The sequence below is a fragment of the Drosophila hydei genome, unplaced genomic scaffold (genome assembly GCF_003285905.1).
Source record: "Drosophila hydei strain 15085-1641.00,03,60 unplaced genomic scaffold, DhydRS2 tig00000060-arrow-pilon, whole genome shotgun sequence".
Taxonomy (NCBI): Eukaryota; Metazoa; Arthropoda; class Insecta; order Diptera; family Drosophilidae; genus Drosophila; species Drosophila hydei.
The window spans coordinates 682,123-701,328 of record NW_022045656.1 but is presented as its reverse complement, the minus strand read 5'-3'; the positions used below and the strand labels follow the sequence as shown (position 1 = coordinate 701,328).

The window sequence follows — 19,206 nt, the reverse complement described above, 5'->3', positions numbered from 1 at the left end:
TTTTAATTATTCTAGCTCGCGTATGTCAGAAACGCTATTAGCGTGCTTGGAAGATTACCTTGTATTAGAAATCCAAGACCAACATGAAATGATGTATATATCGTCCATTGGGGACATTTTTGGAGCGATAATCACAGTTAGAAACTCAAATTTAAAAGCTAAATTACCGACTGCAACGTTCTTGCTTGCTTTTCTTTTTATCTCATGAGATAAGCAAATCGAAAACTAGAAATAATTTTAGGGGTTTTAAAGGTTTTAAAGGGTTCTCAAAGGCATCGATCCTAATGCACAATGCATTAGGAATCAAGTATTCCTGTAACATCAACTGACACTTGAGCATTGAACAATCACCGAAGCTAAAGCGAGAATTTTTTTTGGGCTCGATAATAATGTTTAAGTCTAGGCAGATAATTCTTCTTTATGTTTGGCGCTGTTCGCCACGTGCTTGTGCAACTGGGCCAAACTTTTTGTTTAAATCAAATATTTTAATTGAATGCAGTTTTCAGCCCAAGATTTTTAGATTCTATTGAAGATTAGTCTGTTTAGTAAAAATACAAACTCTTTTACATATTACATGTGCTTGACACTGAACTCAAACTAAAAGAATTTTTATAAGCTTGTATAAGCTGTACCTGAAACTATATAATGAATTTGGAGACTAGTTCTAAAAGCAAACGATAATTTAATAACTAAAGTTTGTGAACATTTTAAGCCGATTTTCTGAAATGGGAATACTTATCGATCATTTGAAACAATCTTCATCTACAAAAAATACTCTGGCTGTTATAAGCTCTGAGATCGACGTGTTCTTACATGAGCACAGACGAACAAGCGGACGGAAGGATAGGTCGACTCAGCTACCGTCGTCGTCACCAATAATATATATACTGTATGGCGTCTGCTACGCCTCCTTCTGCTTGATGGTGTGTATGCAACAGGCTGAAGGAGGTATTGATTGCAAAATACTCATAGTCTTGATCAAGAAGAGCCGTCGGAACACCTTGAATTTCCTGCATTGGGTATAAAGACAGACAGCAGAAGGTTAGCAAATTTTTTCTTCTCGAATTTCGTTGATTTCGCCGATATGTGGCAGCTTCGGTAGGCTGAATACCAGCTATAAGATATAGAGCAGAAGAAAGTCAGGCTTTTGACTAGAAATTTTCGTCTGACTAGAATGAGTCTCCGAGTTAAATTCAATCGTGGCTGTCTGTCAATCGGTCCATCCGAATGGATTTAGGCGTTAATCTTTCTAGATGGTTAAGTCGCTTAATGGCTTTTAGTCAATTTAGACACAATTTTTCCACATGATTAACTCAGAATACTTAATAATTATACATTTTTGCCGACAAATTATACAATTAACTCATAAATATGTAGCTAAAGCATTATTCTGATGGCTTGCAGCAGTATGATTTTGTCAACAGGCCCAGCATGTGGCTTAAAGCGTTTTATTTGATCGTCGCTTCACTAGTCCTATCTCATGGATACACGCGCCTTCTAAACATGAAATGCAAAGTTCTAAACCGGACCAGAATTGACATTAAAGAGTGCTCCCTAAAGGACATGTCCGGTGGAATCTTAAGTGCCAATATCCAGTTGAAGGTGCACCAGCCACCAGACCCAAACTGGATGGTCACCTTTGGTGTGTGGAAAGACATGGGCGGCTATAAACCGTTTTTCTATAACGTGTCTTTCGACTTTTGCGGCTTCTTAAAGAACCCGAATCGGCTTCAGATTTACTATTTATTTCATAAGGCTATTCTTCCCTTTTCCAACTTGAATCAGAGCTGTCCCTTCCTCGTAAGCGGTTAATTCGACTGATCTCTTAATTAAATTGTGTATTGATGTACATTCCATCCCATTTAGCACGATATTGTTGTAAAGGACTTTGTACTGGCGGACAAGATGTTTACGACTATTCCCATACCGAAAGGGCGTTACATGTATAACCTTCTGCTAGCCAGCAACTCCTTTAAGGCGATTGATCTACGATTTTACATATATGTGGATGTCAGGGAAACACTTCGGAGGAAGCCGTCGGGCTAGAATTTAGCCCCTTCTCATGCCTCGGTATTATTTTTTATTTATTACTTAAGTCATTTGAGCTGTGTTTCTTCACAATTATTTGTTGGACTCGTTGCAGTTATAATTTAAATAAAATTATGTTGCTTATCGCACTATGCAAGATAATATTTTAAAATATTATTTTGGGAAAATCTTTCGGAAAGAAGTAGAGTGCTCTGGTCGAGACTGCTCAACTAGGAGTCCGCCTGAGTTGACTTTCCAATCATTATACGTTTTATTTATACATTTATGCATGCGCTCTGCCTTCTGCGTATACTTAATAAAATTCATATGTGTGTATTCGCTTTTTTAAGGCAGCAGCTATGGGTGTATTTATTAAATCTGACGTCTGCCACTTTTGTGGTATTCAATCTACGTTTTGTACCGCAGTCATATTATCGATATTTGTCGATGATGAGGAAATGAGAACAGTTTTCGAAAGGAAATCAGAAACTCGTGCAGGAATATATTTTTAAAATCTCAAGTCTCTTGCTTTTGTAGTCTACGACTGCTGCGTTTACACGGTAATATAGAGAGGTTTACTTGGAAGATGTGGAATGCACAGGAAAAAATATCTATGAACCTCTAAGGTTTAAGGATTGCTGGAGACCCTCTTAAGTAGGTTTAATTATTTTTGGTACGTGAACGAGTGGCATGCAGTCGATCTAGCTCAACTACTCCATTCTTATTGTTTGTATTGTTTGATGACTCTTTCAATTTTAGCGGCAATTCAAGGATCGAAGTTAATTCTTGTAAACTTCACTATTGATAGTAAAAATTCTTGATTTAAAAACACTTTCGATTAGACTAGTCCATTCTGTGTGAGTGTTATTTCTCTGCAGTAATCAAACTAAAAATGGAATTTCTTATTTAAGAAGCTTTTGAGCGGCGCCATATGATTTATATCAGTTTGCTTGCCCAATTATTTATGATGGGAACCCAGCAAATGATGCATAGAGTATTATATAAATGTTTACATATATATTTATATATTATACACATAAATTCATTTGACATTTAGCGCACTATCCCCGTGGTCAGTCGCTCACGTGTGGGTTCCGGCGATGCGCACCTTTCTGACAGCCGATAGCAATCAAATGCGCTGCTAAGCGATTGATAACAGGCTACGATAGCTGGCGGTAATCATTACTAAACGGTTAACGTGTAACTTTCAACGTTCAGCATGGAATAGTAGCAGGTGGCAGGTGCCACAAGCCACGAAACATTTCACCGTCAGTCTCAAAATATTCGCCCTGATTATCGCACCTCGAACAGCTGAGAGTTGCGCGTTGCATACTTTCGGGCTGGGTTTAAATGGCATCACGAATGCTGATCATTGACACGACGGACGACTACCGTCCGCTGGTGAAAGCCAGCCAACTGTGCCAAATACATGACACACCCCGCAAGATATTCATGGTTCTAGTCTCGGTGCTCTTCATCTGCACCTTTGTAGGCAACTTAAGTGCGCTGTATGTGAATACAAGTCGAAAACTGAGACCCTTCTTCCGCGCCTGCCTCATCTCGCTGACCTGCAGCGATCTCATCTACTGCGTGAACTTCACCACCTCCAACATGGCGTTCTTCACTGCCGACTATCTCGAATATTGGGTGCGATCCTCAGTTCTTAGGAGCAGCCTGTTTACAATTTCACTCACATGCGTGTTTCAGATTCTTGGCTCCTTTATGTGCAACGTTGTGCCGTTTGTCAACACTACAACAGTGTTGTGCAGCAGCTTTATGCTGGTCGCCATTTCGCTGGATCGCTACATGTCAATAAGACGCGCTGCTGTTGGCATTTGGAATCCGCACTGGTTGTTCTGCTGCCTCTGCGTCGGCTGCATCTGGTTGGCCTGCATGGTGGTGGCAGTGCCCCTTTTCTTTATCTACAAGGCGACCCATGTCTACATACAGCACACAGATGAGCTGGTAGTTAGCGAACTGGAATATGTGATGATGTGCGTGGGCAAAAGGGTGAGTGAGCTGTACTTAGTTCGGCAACAATGTGAGCTAGTCTGCAAGGCGAGAAAAGTATTTCCAAATGTAAATCTGTGCATATACACAGTCATGATTGGAACGATTGAACTTCAGGTATAGTATATGTAAATACAGGTTGACAGTGAATCAGACTAGTTATGTATTTATTATTATTGCTATTTCTATTGCTTAATAACTCTACCAGTATTTCGTCCTTTGAAGATATCGGGCTTCTGCTAGTCAGGCACTTTTCAGTTTTGAGGATCTAACTCTATCAATTCTCTTATAAACAACTAACAAGTAAAAGTCAATTCTAAAGGCATTTGAAGGAGGCAAAGATTGAAAGCTATGTGTTTTCCTCGATTTAAAAGTGATCAAAAGTAACTTAAAGTAAACATATTATTTGTGGGAATAACTTAAAAGCTGTCAATTTTCGATTTGAAATGCTCTCAGAAGAACGTCAAATTGCGACAATAACGTTCATATAGAAATAGGGAAATATATCGAAATATAGAATTAAAATACATACGGAAATTTTATATTCTGCAGCAGAGTTTTCACTTTAAAGGAATAAGAAAAAACGTGTTTCGAATCAAATTTGGTCAGACTCAAGTACATTGAGAATAACAAATGTCTGTGAACTGAAGTTAGAAGACAGTTGGATAAAATAAGACGCATTATTCGACAGTAATTCACAATATCTATAACAACATAGACAGGGTCAGTTTGAAATAGATGTGGCTATAGATTATTGAGCTGGACCTGCCCTTTGATCCATTTCGATAGTGAGCGCTATCGAAGCGTAATTAATTCTAGAACCTCGCAGCCCATTTGCATGTTTTAGTTATCTTTAGCTGCGTACTAGCCCGACATGCTGTTGACAAGTGTTTCCTATCTAATCGGGCAAACAATTTGCATTTCTATTTATACGCGCGCACAGACCCAAATCGGCGTCTACAATGGAGTGTCGCTCAGCCTCGTCTTTGTGCCCTGCATTGTGGCCTTCATCTTTCTGCATGTGACGATTGCGCAGCAGCTGTGGCAGCGGCGTCACCAGCTGCGCAGCATGCAAAAGCAGCGGCAGCGGCAGCAGCAGCAGCTACGCTTTGAGCATCCGCTGGACAATCGGGAGACAACCTACGCCATAATTAGCGCCTTCAGTGTGGCGGCCATCTTTCATGCGAGTGCTGCGCAGATGACGCAGCAGCCGCAGCAAGAGAGAAAGCTGAGTCCTGCTGCTGTAGCACGTGTAGCACGGCATCGTCGCATGGTGAGGGTCGTGCTGCTAATGATGGGCGCCTTTATCTGCTTGCGCCTGCCCGCCTGGATCTTTTTGATGATGCGCGTGTATGGGACGTTTTCCTCGCCCGTGTCCTGGATATTCTACTTCTTTTTCGGGCTGCTCAATCTGACCAGCTGCGCTTTGAATCCGCTCTTTTACACCTTTCTGCCCCAAACGCTGCGGGTGCTGTCGGCGCTCAAGTTCGGGCTCTGCTGGTTGCTCTGCTGCGGACGTGCTTCAAAGCTGGACTCGGACTCATCCATGCCTAAGGAATCAGCAAAGCATGCCAGGCCTACTCTTTGTTGTGGCATGCAGGTCACCTGGCGCTGCCAGATGAAGGCGAAACAGGAATCAGCCGAAGCTAGAAAGCCCGTGGCTGTTATAGAGTTGCCCTCGACTGCTAGCAGCCTGTCGAAGGACGTGTTCAAGGACTTCAACGACGAGCGGTCACTGCAAACGACTGCGTCAATAAAATCTTCCCGCTGAGGCAACTGCGTCATCAATCAAATATGGTCTGATGGTAATTGAGCTATTGATTAATATATGTGAAACCAGGCAATGAACTGTTCTGACAGCTCTAGGGGAGCAAAGTTCGCTCAGTCCACTGATATGCCTCAGTGCGATTTTGTATTTTGAGTAATGCAATATATTTTGAATAAAGCAAAAGAAAAAGCTTCGGATTGTTTAATATGAGGGCAGTTCTACAAGAATCTAAAATAAAGCCTTTCAATAATATGCACTCTCTAATCAAGGATTCTATCTAGATATATGTAATATCTGCTGAGCGAATCACAATACCCAACTCAAAACTCTCATATCATACGCTGAGATGCTATTGTGAACTGTATAGTTCTATAACTAAGAAAATAATAATTCTATAAAACTATTGAAAAATAGGTGAAAAAATCACTCAATTAAGAATGTTGCGGTAGCTCTACGGGCATAATATAATTTAAAGGTCTGGCTTTGAAGGATTTAACTGTGATACCAATGAAAATATTTGGCGACTTGAGCTATCCAATAGGCGTAGATATATAATATGATGGACCACAATTACATATATATATAAAGGTATACAATTGTAATTTATTAATAGAATGCTTATTCTGTATGCAAGTAGCTTTTGCATCACAATAAGCGAGTTACCAAGCATCAAGATAAAAAAATTCAATAATTTATAAAATTGTAAAATTATATAATAACTTTTTTAGTACTAATGCTTAACTAAGCTTTTTTGACATTGCCAAGCTGAATGAACAATACAACTAATTAATTAATATATGTACCTGCATGTACACACAAAAATACTATTTAAACTAATTTCGTTTTCAGAACAATGGTGGACTTGTTTCTTGATAACATCACTCTAATTAATGTCTAAAATTGCTGAAGCGAACAGAAGCTGCCAAACGATTTATCACGCTCCTATTGTGAATTAAATGCAATGAGCATAACAAAAGCTCTCTCTCTCTCTTTCTTTCTCTTTATCTCTCGTTTCTTTGTATCTGGGAACAGCTGTTTCTGGCGCTCGCAAGCTAGACTCAAAAGCTGCATCAGGTTTGTTGCTCAGTTGTTGGTGGTGCCTCGCGGTGAGCAGTTGGCTTCAATATTTGGCTGTCGCAGACATCGCGCGCTTAGACCGTTATCCGATAAAAGGCAGCCAATCGGGTGAAATCAACGACAACAGCAACAAAAGCGAACGGGTCGTGTCTTCTTTAATCAGCGTTCGTCGTTCGCTGTTTCATCGCACGCCAAAAGTATACGAAAATAAGTGAGAAAATTGTTAAGCATTTAATAATACAAAATCAAACAAAGCGAAATGTAAATGTAAATGTAAATAAATGAGGTCAAACGACAAAACAGATTCGTGAATTATGGCACACACCAGTTTATAAATAGCCAAGCGGGCGCTAACCAAGGAAAGAAAAGTAGCAAAACAAAATCCGAGAAACAAGAACGAAACACACCGAAAGCTCACAGCATTAAATTATCAAATTTAATTGAATTCAATTTGTGTCAGGTAAAAGCCCCAATTAAGTTAAACTAAACCACTTCTGTAAGCATAAGCCCCAATCAAAGCGCAAACCAGTTGCGTTTGATACACATTTCGTCAGTGCTGGCAAACATAAAACAAAACATGATCCAAAAAAATAAAAAAAGTAATAAAACACAAAACACGTTCGCGCATTTCACTTGGCCAATACTTGTTGTCGCATCGCACGCATGCGCAACTGCCATGCCGAAGCTTTTCAGCGTTGGCGTTGCCTTGCAAAATCTGAATTACGGTATGCCGACGTCGACGACGACGTTGACGGCAACAGAGAATTCAGCGTCAAGATCGAAGCTGTTGCTGCAGCTGTTTCACTTTTCTTCTTTAGTTGTCAAGCAACCGTATTCTTTGGCTTGACATTCTAAAGCTTCCTCGTGTCCTCTCGCTCGCACTCGTGTGTCAGTCAATAGCCGTTTGTCATGCAGCATACGAACCATACGCAAGACTTCTTTGGGCCTGATTACACACCGCTTTCATTTGTTTTAGCCGCCTTTGGCATTTCGGTCACTTATTGTCTGCCTCTCGATTTATTTTCTGTTTTCATTTTTCCGTTTCTGTTTCTCTTTCTACACCAGTCGTGTGTTACTTTTTGTTCAGTAGTCGCATGCATAATTAGCTAATGCTAACTGAAGTCAAGTATATAAATAAAAAAATTAATATGTATATATATATGTCTACTTATTTATATATATGTATATATGTGTAGAGTGTAGAGTGTAGAGTGTATAGTGTAGAGTGTAGAGTGTAGAGTGTAGAGTGTAGAGTGTAGAGTGTAGAGTGTAGAGTGTAGAGTGTCGAGTGTAGCGTGTCGAGTGTAGAGTGTAGCGTGTAGAGTGTCGCGTGTCGCGTGTAGCGTGTCGCGTGTCGCGTGTCGCGTGTCGCGTGTCGCGTGTCGCGTGTCGCGTGTCGCGTGTCGCGTGTCGCGTGTCGCGTGTCGCGTGTCGCGTGTCGCGTGTCGCGTGTCGCGTGTCGCGTGTCGCGTGTCGCGTGTCGCGTGTCGCGTGTCGCGTGTCGCGTGTCGCGTGTCGCGTGTCGCGTGTCGCGTGTCGCGTGTCGCGTGTCGCGTGTCGCGTGTCGAGTGTAGAGTGTAGAGTGTAGAGTGTAGAGTGTAGAGTGTAGAGTGTAGAGTGTAGAGTGTAGAGTGTAGAGTGTAGAGTGTAGAGTGTAGAGTGTAGAGTGTAGAGTGTAGAGTGTAGAGTGTAGAGTGTAGAGTGTAGAGTGTAGAGTGTAGAGTGTAGAGTGTAGAGTGTAGAGTGTAGAGTGTAGAGTGTAGAGTGTAGAGTGTAGAGTGTAGAGTGTAGAGTGTAGAGTGTAGAGTGTAGAGTGTAGAGTGTAGAGTGTAGAGTGTAGAGTGTAGAGTGTAGAGTGTAGAGTGTAGAGTGTAGAGTGTAGAGTGTAGAGTGTAGAGTGTAGAGTGTAGAGTGTAGAGTGTAGAGTGTAGAGTGTAGAGTGTAGAGTGTAGAGTGTAGAGTGTAGAGTCTTGAGTGTTCAGTGTTCAGTGTTCAGTGTAGAGTCCACAATACGTGACTGAAATATCAATTATAATTTGACATGGGCCTAATGTTATTCTGTCTGAGTACTCTTCTTAAAAAGAAACTTTTATCTTTAATCGTTTAACCTCATTAAAGAATACATTTGCCAGTCGTTTAATATCACTAACGCATTAGGTTGTTGGAATCTTACACTTAAATATGTTTGAAAAATTAATCATATGCTACATATAATCATGTATATGAATATATATATATATTTTATCATCTTTATAGATATATATATACATATGAAAAACTTTTCTTTTATAACTGTATTGATTGTTTTTTTTTTTTTTTTGTTAATTTTATGAGAGCTACAATTTCTATAATCAAATCTTGGAAAAAAGTCTAAGAAAAAACTGACAAACGTAATTATGCATAAAACACCATTTTACATGGAGTCGTTATTATATCGAATAGAATAATTTGAATACTTTTTTATAAAAATTTTAATTTTATTTAAAGACCTATTTATTTATATAAATACATATATATATATTTATATTTATATGACTATATACATATTTGTAATTTCATAATATTGGGAAATTATGTTTGAGTGCCAGAAGGCATAGTTGTATTTCAGGAAAAGGCACATTATGCTTAGCATTCCCACGACATGAAAATCACTTTCCTTTTCGCTGGCTCTTCATAATTATAAACAAGAAAATGTTTAGACAAGCTGCGTGACGACTGCACCGTTATTTAATAGCAACAAAAAAATAATAAAGATACGACGGCTGCATAATCGAGAGACTGGAACTGGGTTGTGTTTGGTATTTAGCACATTTCTCCAAAACATATTTTATAAAATAAAAAAAAATAATTTCTAAAGAAAGTGAAAGTTTTTGTTATTTGATTTTTTTTTGAGGCGCGCACAAGCTTTTTGATTGCGTTACGAACTTTAGAGGGTCTTTATGTGTTCATTGGGATTTTTTGAGTAATTGCGTGGGTCCCAAAGTCACGTGCCTGGAATTAATAATGAAAATGTGAAGAGAAAGAGAGGGATAGAGACAGTTAGGGAGCAATAGTTAGAGAGGAATGGAACCAACTTTTAAATATGTTTTTTTTTTTAGACTTCAGGGTGTGTATATTGTTCAGCCAGCTAAAGAAGCTCTTTGAACTAAATGCCCTAACCTTACTCAAAAAGAAAAAATAAATATTCAAACTGGTTTTTCTATTGATTTTTGTTTGTGGAAAATTTTTCTTGGCCACAGTGAACTTGGCTTTGTTTTCGCCGTAGACACTTTCGATTTTCGCACAAATCAAAATCACAATCACAAAAAAAAAAACAGAAACATCTCTTTACAATTTACAACAATAAAAGATGCGCTTCATTTATATTTTTTTTGCATTTTATTGCTGTTCATCTTGGAATTTTCTTCTTTTCTTTGCTGGCAAACCCAACTTACTTATTTCTTATTACACGCCATCTCGTTGACGATTTCACTGCGAGTCTGCGTGTCTGAGAGTCTCTGAGTCTGTGAGTCTGCGTGTTCGAAGGGGCCAATGTACCGGCGCACCTCTTTCACCCGTGCATCCCCTCTTTGACACGCGTCCCCCTACATCTCTCTCTCTCTCTCCCTCATTGGCATGGTCGTCCGTTAGGCATAACGCAACAACAACGAGCGACCAATTGGCAATTACCATGCGAGCTGCGCAAATGCTGTGCGGCATTGAGAAGCGCGCCAACCAGTCGACACCCGTTGGTGACCCCTCAACCTCATCCCCTCAGTGCCCCCAGTTAGTCGGTGACTACATTGAATTTATGCATAATGGGCACACAAAAATGGTCTTAAGGTTAACCGATGTTTGTGTATATATATAATATATAAATATAATATATATATATCTTGAAAACACTAGAAAATAAAATAGGAATCATTATATTTTTTATTAGTCAAATTAAAAATCCTTTGTCCATTTGCTATAAGTGATAAATCGGGCAAAATTATTTCATCTCATGATTTGGAGTCAGATCTGTAATATCAGAAAGTCCCGCCCTAGATTTGATCAGATTGATCAAAATTTCTACAGGGGGCTTAGTAAATCAAAAAAATTTATTCCAGAGTTTTTCAGCTGATGTTGTTAAGTTCAAGTGGATCACGTCCTCTAATTATAAGGTTCGTCCAGTGAAAGTGGCAAATTATCTACATTAAAGCAATTTATACTGTTTTTGGACCATGAAAAAATAGTTTTGTAGGATTATTCATTATTTGAAATTAATAAATCTATTTGAATATCTTTAGCCTTAACAAATATATGAATTTAGTATCTGAATAAAATAGTTGTACCGTTTAATTTCTATTAGATTCCATCATTTCATAATTGCAATAGAGATAATTAAAATAATAATTATAACGCCGCCAGATGAGGAAAACTTTATAGTATTAAATATTTTTTTCTGACAATTACTTAAATAAGTTATTTATTGACGTGAAAAACATTCATACTTCAGCTTTATTGTTAAAGTAAAATAATATTTTCAGTTGGTTTGAGTTTCTTTAAGTTGCAATCGCAGTACATATTAGATTTGTATGTGTCGGATCAAGCTAAATAGATTGATTAAATGAAATTAAAATACGGACTACCTACTGTAGCCGAGTTATTCAAAAGATCACAATTTCATACTATGTTCAGAAACCATTTTATAAATTCCAAATTCCAATATAATTTATGAAATATTCGATTAATCACTAATATTGTAGAGTTTTCACTAATGTAAACATGGCACCAATTGTCACACATTGTAGTTCTTAAATACCTTGTGTTCGAATGCACATTTGTTTATCGACTAGAGAACTGTAAACAAAATATCAGGTTCTCATTTTCACATAATACCTATATATAGCGCTGCTCCTTGTATAGATTAATCATACTACAATTTTGCTGGTCAAATATTAATGTATAGACAGATTGACTCGTCTGCTATCTCAACACTTCTCGCGGGGCTTCACGCAAAATCAATATGTCAATTTTTGGACATCGTACGTGCATTCAGTGTTTGACAGCACTTAAAAAGTCGTTAACTGTAAAGTGTCAACCCGGTTTAAGCACCCACAATACAGCAGTCAACACAGTCTGTCTGTTGATGCTGTCAACTGTTAATGGCCAGTCGAGACAACTGCAACTGTAACTGCAACTGCAACTGCAACTGCTGCACTTTTGTGTTTAGCTAACGTGAGTTATTTGTTTGTTTATCTGCGACTGTTGCCTTAATTTTTTATTGTTTTTGGCTATTGGCTTTGGCCCGTTGATGTCAGAAAATGTCGAACAGCGACTAAAACTTGTCCCTCTAATGCTCAACTCAGACAAAAGCATGTTGCTTGTTTTTAATCTAAGTCATTTGAATTAGAAATGTTTTTACTAATTTTTGTTAAATTTGTTGACCATTTACTTGATTTTCCTGCTCCACATATGAGATACTTATAGTCTTATCAGCAAATGAATTTGTTATTGAAATGCGCATTAATATTCTAAATCTACTATATACAAATACTTGATAAGGCATGATAGGAGTATGCCTTGATAGGTCTGATAAGAGCTGAGTGGTTGGTCCATTGAGTAGAAGTGTCAGTAGTGTATCAATCCCGCTTTGAACTAATATGCTCACAATCTGCATATCTTTGACCTGTAGGGATTACAAATTTGTAATTTAACTAGATTATTTTTTAGTTCAGCTTTCTTTAGAAACTGTTGACATGAACAAATAAAAACATTAATATTATTGTAACTATATTTTTTTATTTGTTTATTCATATATTAAATAGATTCGAAAATAAAAGTTGCTGTTCCTCTTAATAGCTAGATGTATGATCTTAATATTAATCTGTCGTAAACAATGAATGAATAAACTGTTTAAAATGTTATTTCTGGAAGCTTTCATTTGTACCTATTCCGTGTGCTTTCTGGGCGATTATTTGCGTTGCTTATGTTGGCAGATGCTATTATTATTCATACCTGACTTTGGCAATCATTTCGTAAATAAGTTTTATATATCCTTTTATACATATTTTGCACTGACTTTCACCAATTTTGTATTCCCTGATACCCATAAGAAGCCCTTTTGAAACCTGTCTCCGTTCATAAAACTCGTTTTTCAGTTTGCCAATTCAAGTCTTTGGTGCCATGATGAACCTTATTTCAAAATCAATAGTAAATTGCAAACAAAAAGAATTTATGCTGTGACCAAAAATTTGTCCCAAATGCTGTTTCAGAATCTGGAAAACGTGAATTGTCATTATGTGTATATCGATGACTGAGCGTTAATTTGTATTTATGTTGTACGCATATTTATATGTGCTTGAAACATTGAGCAAGCTGAACATAATAATGACTGTTCATATTTCCTCTTTGATTGGACTCTTGTAGGTCAAGTGGATACGCCACGACCCTCTGGCGGTGCAAGTGGTGGCAGTGCCACAATTATGACACAGACAATGCCACAGCAGATGTGGCACAGACAGAGCCGCCATATTTGCTGGCTCATGGCGGCACTTGTCGTGGCTGGGCTTGCTGCGGGCGATGGTAAGTGGAGCAAGTGCATCCAAAATCAGAAACCGTTTTAACTTTTATGCGCCTTGGGACAGCGCTGCCTTTTCTTTACACAAATACGCGGGCAGCCATAAATTGGACGCAACCGCAGCTTGACGAATGGAAGATTGAGGCGCAGCCACGAAGCGTAGTGCCGCACGTGCAGTTCAAATATCACGCGAATCGCACCAACAGCGAGCCCGCCGACAGCGATGCGGAGTTTCTTGAGCGTTTGCGTGCTCTACGCCAGAATCGTAGCTCGGCACGGATGTTGTGGTACGATGCGGCAGCTGGAGACGGACTCACCTACCCCCCCTTTGTGGACAAGGCGCTCAAGCTGTTCAATCTGAAGCAGGTGGCCTTTGAGATCGAGAACAGTGTCCTGTCCAAGGTGTCCTGCACGGCGTGCAAGGCGGGAGCTGGTCTACTCCAGCACTACATCAAGTCCGGCAAGACAGATGCGGAGCTCATGAAAATGATTGCGCAGTACTGCACGAATCTGAACATCCAGAGTCCGCGTGTCTGTGAGGGAGTGGCCCAGCTCTTTGGCAGCGAGGTCATCTACGTGCTGCAACGCGTCAATCTCGGCCCCGATGAACTCTGTAGTTTTATCATAGGCGATGGCTGCGGCGACGTCTACAATCCGTATCACGAGTGGGAGGTCATATTTCCGCCGGTGCCCAAGCCGCCGCGTCTTGCTGAGCTGCCCATCCCGCTGGAGGCGGCACCGTTCTTCAAAGTGCTCCACATCTCCGACACCCACTACGATCCACATTACGTCGAGGGGGCCAATGCGGATTGCAATGAGCCGCTTTGCTGCCGCCTGAGCAGCGGTCGACCTGCCAATCCCAACGCGGCGGCCGGCAAGTGGGGCGACTATCGGAAATGCGATACGCCAAAGCGGACAGTGGATAATATGCTGGCTCACATAGCCGACACACACAAGGACATTGACTATATACTCTGGACGGGCGACTTGCCACCGCACGATGTGTGGAATCAGACAAAGCAGGAGAATCTCGAGATTATCAAGGAGACGGTCAAGCAGATGACTGAGAAATTCCCCGGAGTGCCGATCTTTCCGGCCTTGGGCAACCACGAAAGCGCACCTGTGAACAGCTTTCCACCTCCGTATGTCAACCAGGTGGACATCTCCATCAACTGGCTCTACGACGAGCTCGACGTCCAATGGCGTCGCTGGCTGCCGCAGAGCGTTTCTCACACGGTCCGTCGCGGCGCCTTCTACTCGGTTCTAGTTCGTCCCGGCTTCCGCATTATTTCGCTCAACATGAACTACTGCAACAACAAGAACTGGTGGCTGCTCCTGAACTCCACTGATCCCGCTACGGAGTTGCAATGGTAAGTTAGAGTCAGAGATTACCATTTGAAAAATTGATTTGATTTGATAGAGTTCACTATCTTTCCCAGGTTCATCTATGAGCTGCAGAGCGCAGAGTTCTCCAATGAGAAGGTTCATGTCATAGGACACATTCCACCAGGCCATTCGGATTGCTTGAAAGTCTGGTCGCGCAATTTCTATAAAATCATCTCACGCTATGAGAGCACCATTACCGCCCAGTTCTATGGCCACACCCACTTTGATGAGTTCGAAATGTTCTACGATCCACATGATTTGAGTACGTTGATAGACCTTTTTAGTAGTATCAATAATATATATAACATCTGTGTATGTCTCACTCACAAGTTGACTTAACGTCTACGGAACATTTTGTGATTGCATTGAATCGCATATTGAATGACCTCTCGCAACACATTTTGATCTTCTGTCACTGTTTAATCAGCATTCAATACCTTTTCATTTTTCTATATTATTTTAAAGTTCTATTGACATTTTTAAACAAACTGTTTTTAATTGTATATAATATTTAATAATATTTAATTTTTAATTAATATTCAAAATTGTTTTCTGGTTTTCCACTAGCGCATCCTAATAGCATTGCCTACATAGGTCCCTCCGTATCGCCCTACTATGATCTGAATCCAGGATATCGCATTTACTATGTAAGTATATTTTGTATACGAATAAAAGCATTAAAAGCATTTATAATTTTAAGACTTTAGAAGCACAGTCATTCCTGTATTTATATTACTTTAAATATATTCGGTAATAGAACTAATATTATAATATGCCAAGAGCTCTTGGAATATGATTGTATAAATCCAACTGCTTAGTGGATATGGAATAGACTACTTTGGTACATTTTTCCAACATGCAGACTAAGATCTTCGTAAGCTTCTTAGCTTTGAACAGATCTCTGAAAGTCAAGGCACAAATCCACTAAAGAAATATTGAGTAATAAGTGTATTAAAAGTGTTCTAAAATGTAATTTGCAGGTGGATGGAGATCACGACACAACGACTCGCCTCGTCATCGATCATGAATCGTGGATAATGAATTTGAAGGAGGCCAATCTGTATGGCTATCCGATCTGGTATAAGCTATATACAGCCAGAGCCGCATACAATATGCAGGCGCTGCGACCCAATGACTGGGACAAGCTGCTCAACGATCTGACCGACAATCAGGAGCTATTCGAAATGTACTATAAGTAAGTATTGAGCTTCTATTGGAGAACAGGGCTCGCAAATATAAACGTTTCCTTCAGGAATTACTGGAAGAACTCACCGGCGCGGCCAACGTGCGATGCTGAGTGCAAGAAACGAATGTTGTGCGACTGCAAAAGCGGACGCTCACACGATCGTCGGCATTTCTGTGCAGATGTCGAGTCGAAAATAGATGAGGGCTCCTCCAAATCGTGGAAGTCCTGGTTCTATCGAGGACTCACCAATTCGTATGTATCGTTAATGTAGTTTCCTAACTGATTCTTGTGTTTTGTGTTGGGCTCATGCTGTGATCCGTTGACGATCATTCGGCGATTCATTCGCTGATATTTTGTGTTCATTTTTGTTGTGGCATTGTTATTGTTCTATATACATCGCTGTATATACTTGTATTATACTCCCATTCTTTTATTTTGACATGGAATATTTCAATGGCAGCACTGGGGAGCAGCAGACCGAGGAGCAGAACAACACAGAATTCAATGAATTTGGTGTCTCTGATGTGGTGTTTGGTGTATTTGGTTGAGGTCATGCAGAGAGTGCAAGCTTTGTAAATATCTAACATTGTATAGCTATACATAATAATAATATTTAAGCACTGACTAAACTGGTTGTTGGTGATATACTGTAAAATCAGTTTTGACAATAAATTTTGATAAGATTTCAATATTACGCAAACTTGGTTTGGTTTGTGCTCTTGCTTTCTTACCCACAGTTACAGCCTGATTACGTCAATCACCTACCTGCCCAAGTACCTGCTCGGCTATGGCTGACCCACTCACTCAGGTCAAGGACGAGTCAACCGCAAAGTCATAGCACATCAAATCAATGTAAATTTCAACGCCTACACAATAAGCTTACTATGTGATAATTAGTACTTAAACTAAGTTAGCAGCAAATTCTACATGTAACCCACACACATAGACTCATAAGCAACACCTGCCACAGCCCCACTTCAGCCTTTTCTATAACATTTTAAATGAGTCAATGAACAATAGTCATTAAATTAGTCGCATTATCGTCCTCATCGCCGCCGCCGTCGTCTTTTGTAGTGGGCGTGGCAGTTGTGAAAGTGACCCGCCTAATTGATTTGGTTACGTCTTTCGTCTGTTATAAAGGAGAAAATATCAGCCGTTAAACAAATTACTGAGTAGTGTCTTAGACATATTTCCCATTAGTTTCTAATAAGTCAATAAAGTGCAATTATTTTAATGAGATAAATACATATCGTGTTGTATTACTTTAAATTATAATATATAAAATTAGTTGTTTCAATAAGAAGTTAATTGCTCTTAAAGCCTAACGCATATTTTGAATCAATTCAGTGCTGTAAAACGACAGTTTGAATACATTTGGGTTACTGTTAAGTAGCATAATACTTTAGAGAAATACTGAGTCTTTTAACATTGCAGCATAGTAACACCTTTTTAACAGTAGCTGTTGACTTTGAAGTTTACAGCATTCTGCTATGCCAACATTTATCTGTAATACGTGGGGTGATTGTTTATTTTAATCCCCTCGCATAAAGATAAGTCTAATATAAGTAAGTTCAACCAGTTAATTAAATTGTTTATCTATTTAAATATTAGCCAAATAATTCACTCTTAACTTACAGTGCCAAAATGAGTAGAACATTGGTTAACATTGGTTAAAAGGAATACAGTATACATAATAAACCCATTTTAACAGTAGCCGTTGAATTTAAGCTAACTACTCTCTGTCATGCAACAATGATAAGGAAATTTTGATAGTTTAATACCGTTGCTTAAAGAAAATCCACTGCAAACTGTATTTTAAGAAGTTTAACAAGTTTTGTCAATTTTTTTAAATAATAGGCAAATAGGGCGGTTAGAGCTTACAGTGCCAAAGTGAGTAGAACGGTTGAGCGAAAAGCCGCCAACTCAAACCGAATTCAAAAACTTCATGCAGAAATATTTTTGGGGACTTATTTCATTATGTGATTCATTCTTATTGATTGTAATATTGGCTTAGTCTCACCATATTGTATAATATCTTATATAAATTTGAGATATATTTATAGGTATCCATGTGTATCTAATATCTATTCATATAATAATATATATATATTTCACAAACTTTTTTATTGTTATTGTATTTATTGTAATTTTATTGTTATTTGCTCATTTTTTCATGTCGTTAATATTTAAATCAAATCAAAATTTAAAACAGCCGCAGTCTCTTTCACGAATTAAATATGCGATATGTAATCGATAGCTATATCGATGGTCAACTCATCGACAACATTTGCCGATTATTTTTACGAAATTACTCATTTGGCACCGTTAATCAACAGTTACTTAAAAAAATATTCGTATAATTAAGAACTAAAAGTCGTTGCCGCCAATGTAAATAGGGCCACTGACCAAACATACAAAGATTTGACGGCTAAACTAAGCAAAGCTCTGCGCGGTAATTATAAATTTGATCATATATCTAAGAGCTGTGATGAACTTATTTAATATGTATTTGATCTGGTTTTTGATTTCTGTTCATGAATTTTAACTTGATCTTAAAAAAGTTAATTGTCGTGGTTGACGAAAGTGTTACAAATTTCACAAATTGGGTAAAAATTATTTTGACTTCGCTTATATAAAGTACAACATTTTATCAATCATTATACAAAACATCGAATAAACCAAGGAAATATGAGTTTGTAAAAAATAGGGAACTAAATATTAATTTAGTAAATACATATACTGATTTGGTCAGCTCAAGACTCGGGTAAAACTTTTGAAGGGCAAGTGCAATGCGCCACTTGCAATCTATATACATTCGGTTCACCTTGTTGGCATCTGATAAAAGCAGCTTCTTCCGCGCAGCAGGCGAATGTAGTAAATGCTCTTTGAAGATATTCCCTATCGTGTCAACATGAAGCTCCTTGGTAGACTTTTGCCTAATACATTGACCAACCTTTGTAGCTGATATTCTGGGGTTGTGTCTCACTGTCTTCAAAGCGTCTCTCTTTCCGCGATCAACTTGCTTTGGAGGCCTTCCAGCACATGGCTTAGACTAGACAGAGCAAGTCAAATCAAGGCATCTCTCCTCAGAAGAGTGCGTTCTGCCCACTATATGATCGATTTCTTGTAGATGTGTCCCCTCATCCATTTCACAGTTTTGTGACTGGATTTTTCAAATTGGAATTAATCTCTTCTTCTTTACTGCCC

At 38.9% G+C, this 19,206-nt stretch overlaps 3 protein-coding genes across 4 annotated transcripts; all 3 read left to right on the top strand.

The window, feature by feature from the left end:
• Positions 1–1,503: 1,503 nt before the first annotated feature.
• Positions 1,504–2,046, top strand: LOC111599673. Its single transcript, XM_023315377.2, has 2 exons — positions 1,504–1,800; positions 1,867–2,046. The coding sequence occupies exons 1-2, from the start codon at positions 1,504–1,506 to the stop codon at positions 2,044–2,046; spliced, it is 477 nt and encodes a 158-aa protein (XP_023171145.1).
• A 1,332-nt stretch (positions 2,047–3,378) lies between these two features.
• Positions 3,379–5,874, top strand: LOC111599671 (alpha-2Da adrenergic receptor). The gene is made up of 3 exons (XM_023315376.2): positions 3,379–3,675; positions 3,736–4,038; positions 4,907–5,874. The coding sequence occupies exons 1-3, from the start codon at positions 3,379–3,381 to the stop codon at positions 5,807–5,809; spliced, it is 1,503 nt and encodes a 500-aa protein (XP_023171144.1). The 3' UTR covers positions 5,810–5,874.
• A 1,020-nt stretch (positions 5,875–6,894) lies between these two features.
• LOC111599717 (sphingomyelin phosphodiesterase) lies at positions 6,895–17,141 on the top strand. Of its 2 annotated transcripts, none has more exons than XM_023315456.2 (8): positions 6,895–7,343; positions 13,277–13,432; positions 13,495–14,797; positions 14,867–15,075; positions 15,381–15,460; positions 15,794–16,008; positions 16,066–16,251; positions 16,737–17,141. In XM_023315456.2, the coding sequence occupies exons 2-8, from the start codon at positions 13,333–13,335 to the stop codon at positions 16,792–16,794; spliced, it is 2,151 nt and encodes a 716-aa protein (XP_023171224.1). In that variant the 5' UTR covers positions 6,895–7,343; positions 13,277–13,332; the 3' UTR covers positions 16,795–17,141. The 2 variants fall into 2 exon arrangements, with proteins under 2 accessions (XP_023171224.1, XP_023171223.2); XM_023315455.2 differs by lacking the exon at positions 16,737–17,141 and adding an exon at positions 16,460–16,688.
• The last annotated feature ends 2,065 nt before the right edge of the window (positions 17,142–19,206 follow it).

Coding starts and splice junctions, on each gene's coding strand:
- LOC111599673 (XM_023315377.2), top strand. CDS start 1,504: ATGAAATGCAAAGTTCTAAACCGGACCAGAATTGACATTAAAGAGTGC. Junction 1,801..1,866: donor ATCAGAGCTGTCCCTTCCTC/GTAAGCGGTTAA, acceptor CATCCCATTTAG/CACGATATTGTTGTAAAGGA.
- LOC111599671 (XM_023315376.2), top strand. CDS start 3,379: ATGGCATCACGAATGCTGATCATTGACACGACGGACGACTACCGTCCG. Junction 3,676..3,735: donor CCGACTATCTCGAATATTGG/GTGCGATCCTCA, acceptor TGCGTGTTTCAG/ATTCTTGGCTCCTTTATGTG. Junction 4,039..4,906: donor TGATGTGCGTGGGCAAAAGG/GTGAGTGAGCTG, acceptor GCTGCGTACTAG/CCCGACATGCTGTTGACAAG.
- LOC111599717 (XM_023315455.2), top strand. CDS start 13,333: ATGACACAGACAATGCCACAGCAGATGTGGCACAGACAGAGCCGCCAT. Junction 15,076..15,380: donor CTACGATCCACATGATTTGA/GTACGTTGATAG, acceptor GTTTTCCACTAG/CGCATCCTAATAGCATTGCC. Junction 16,009..16,065: donor CTATTCGAAATGTACTATAA/GTAAGTATTGAG, acceptor CGTTTCCTTCAG/GAATTACTGGAAGAACTCAC.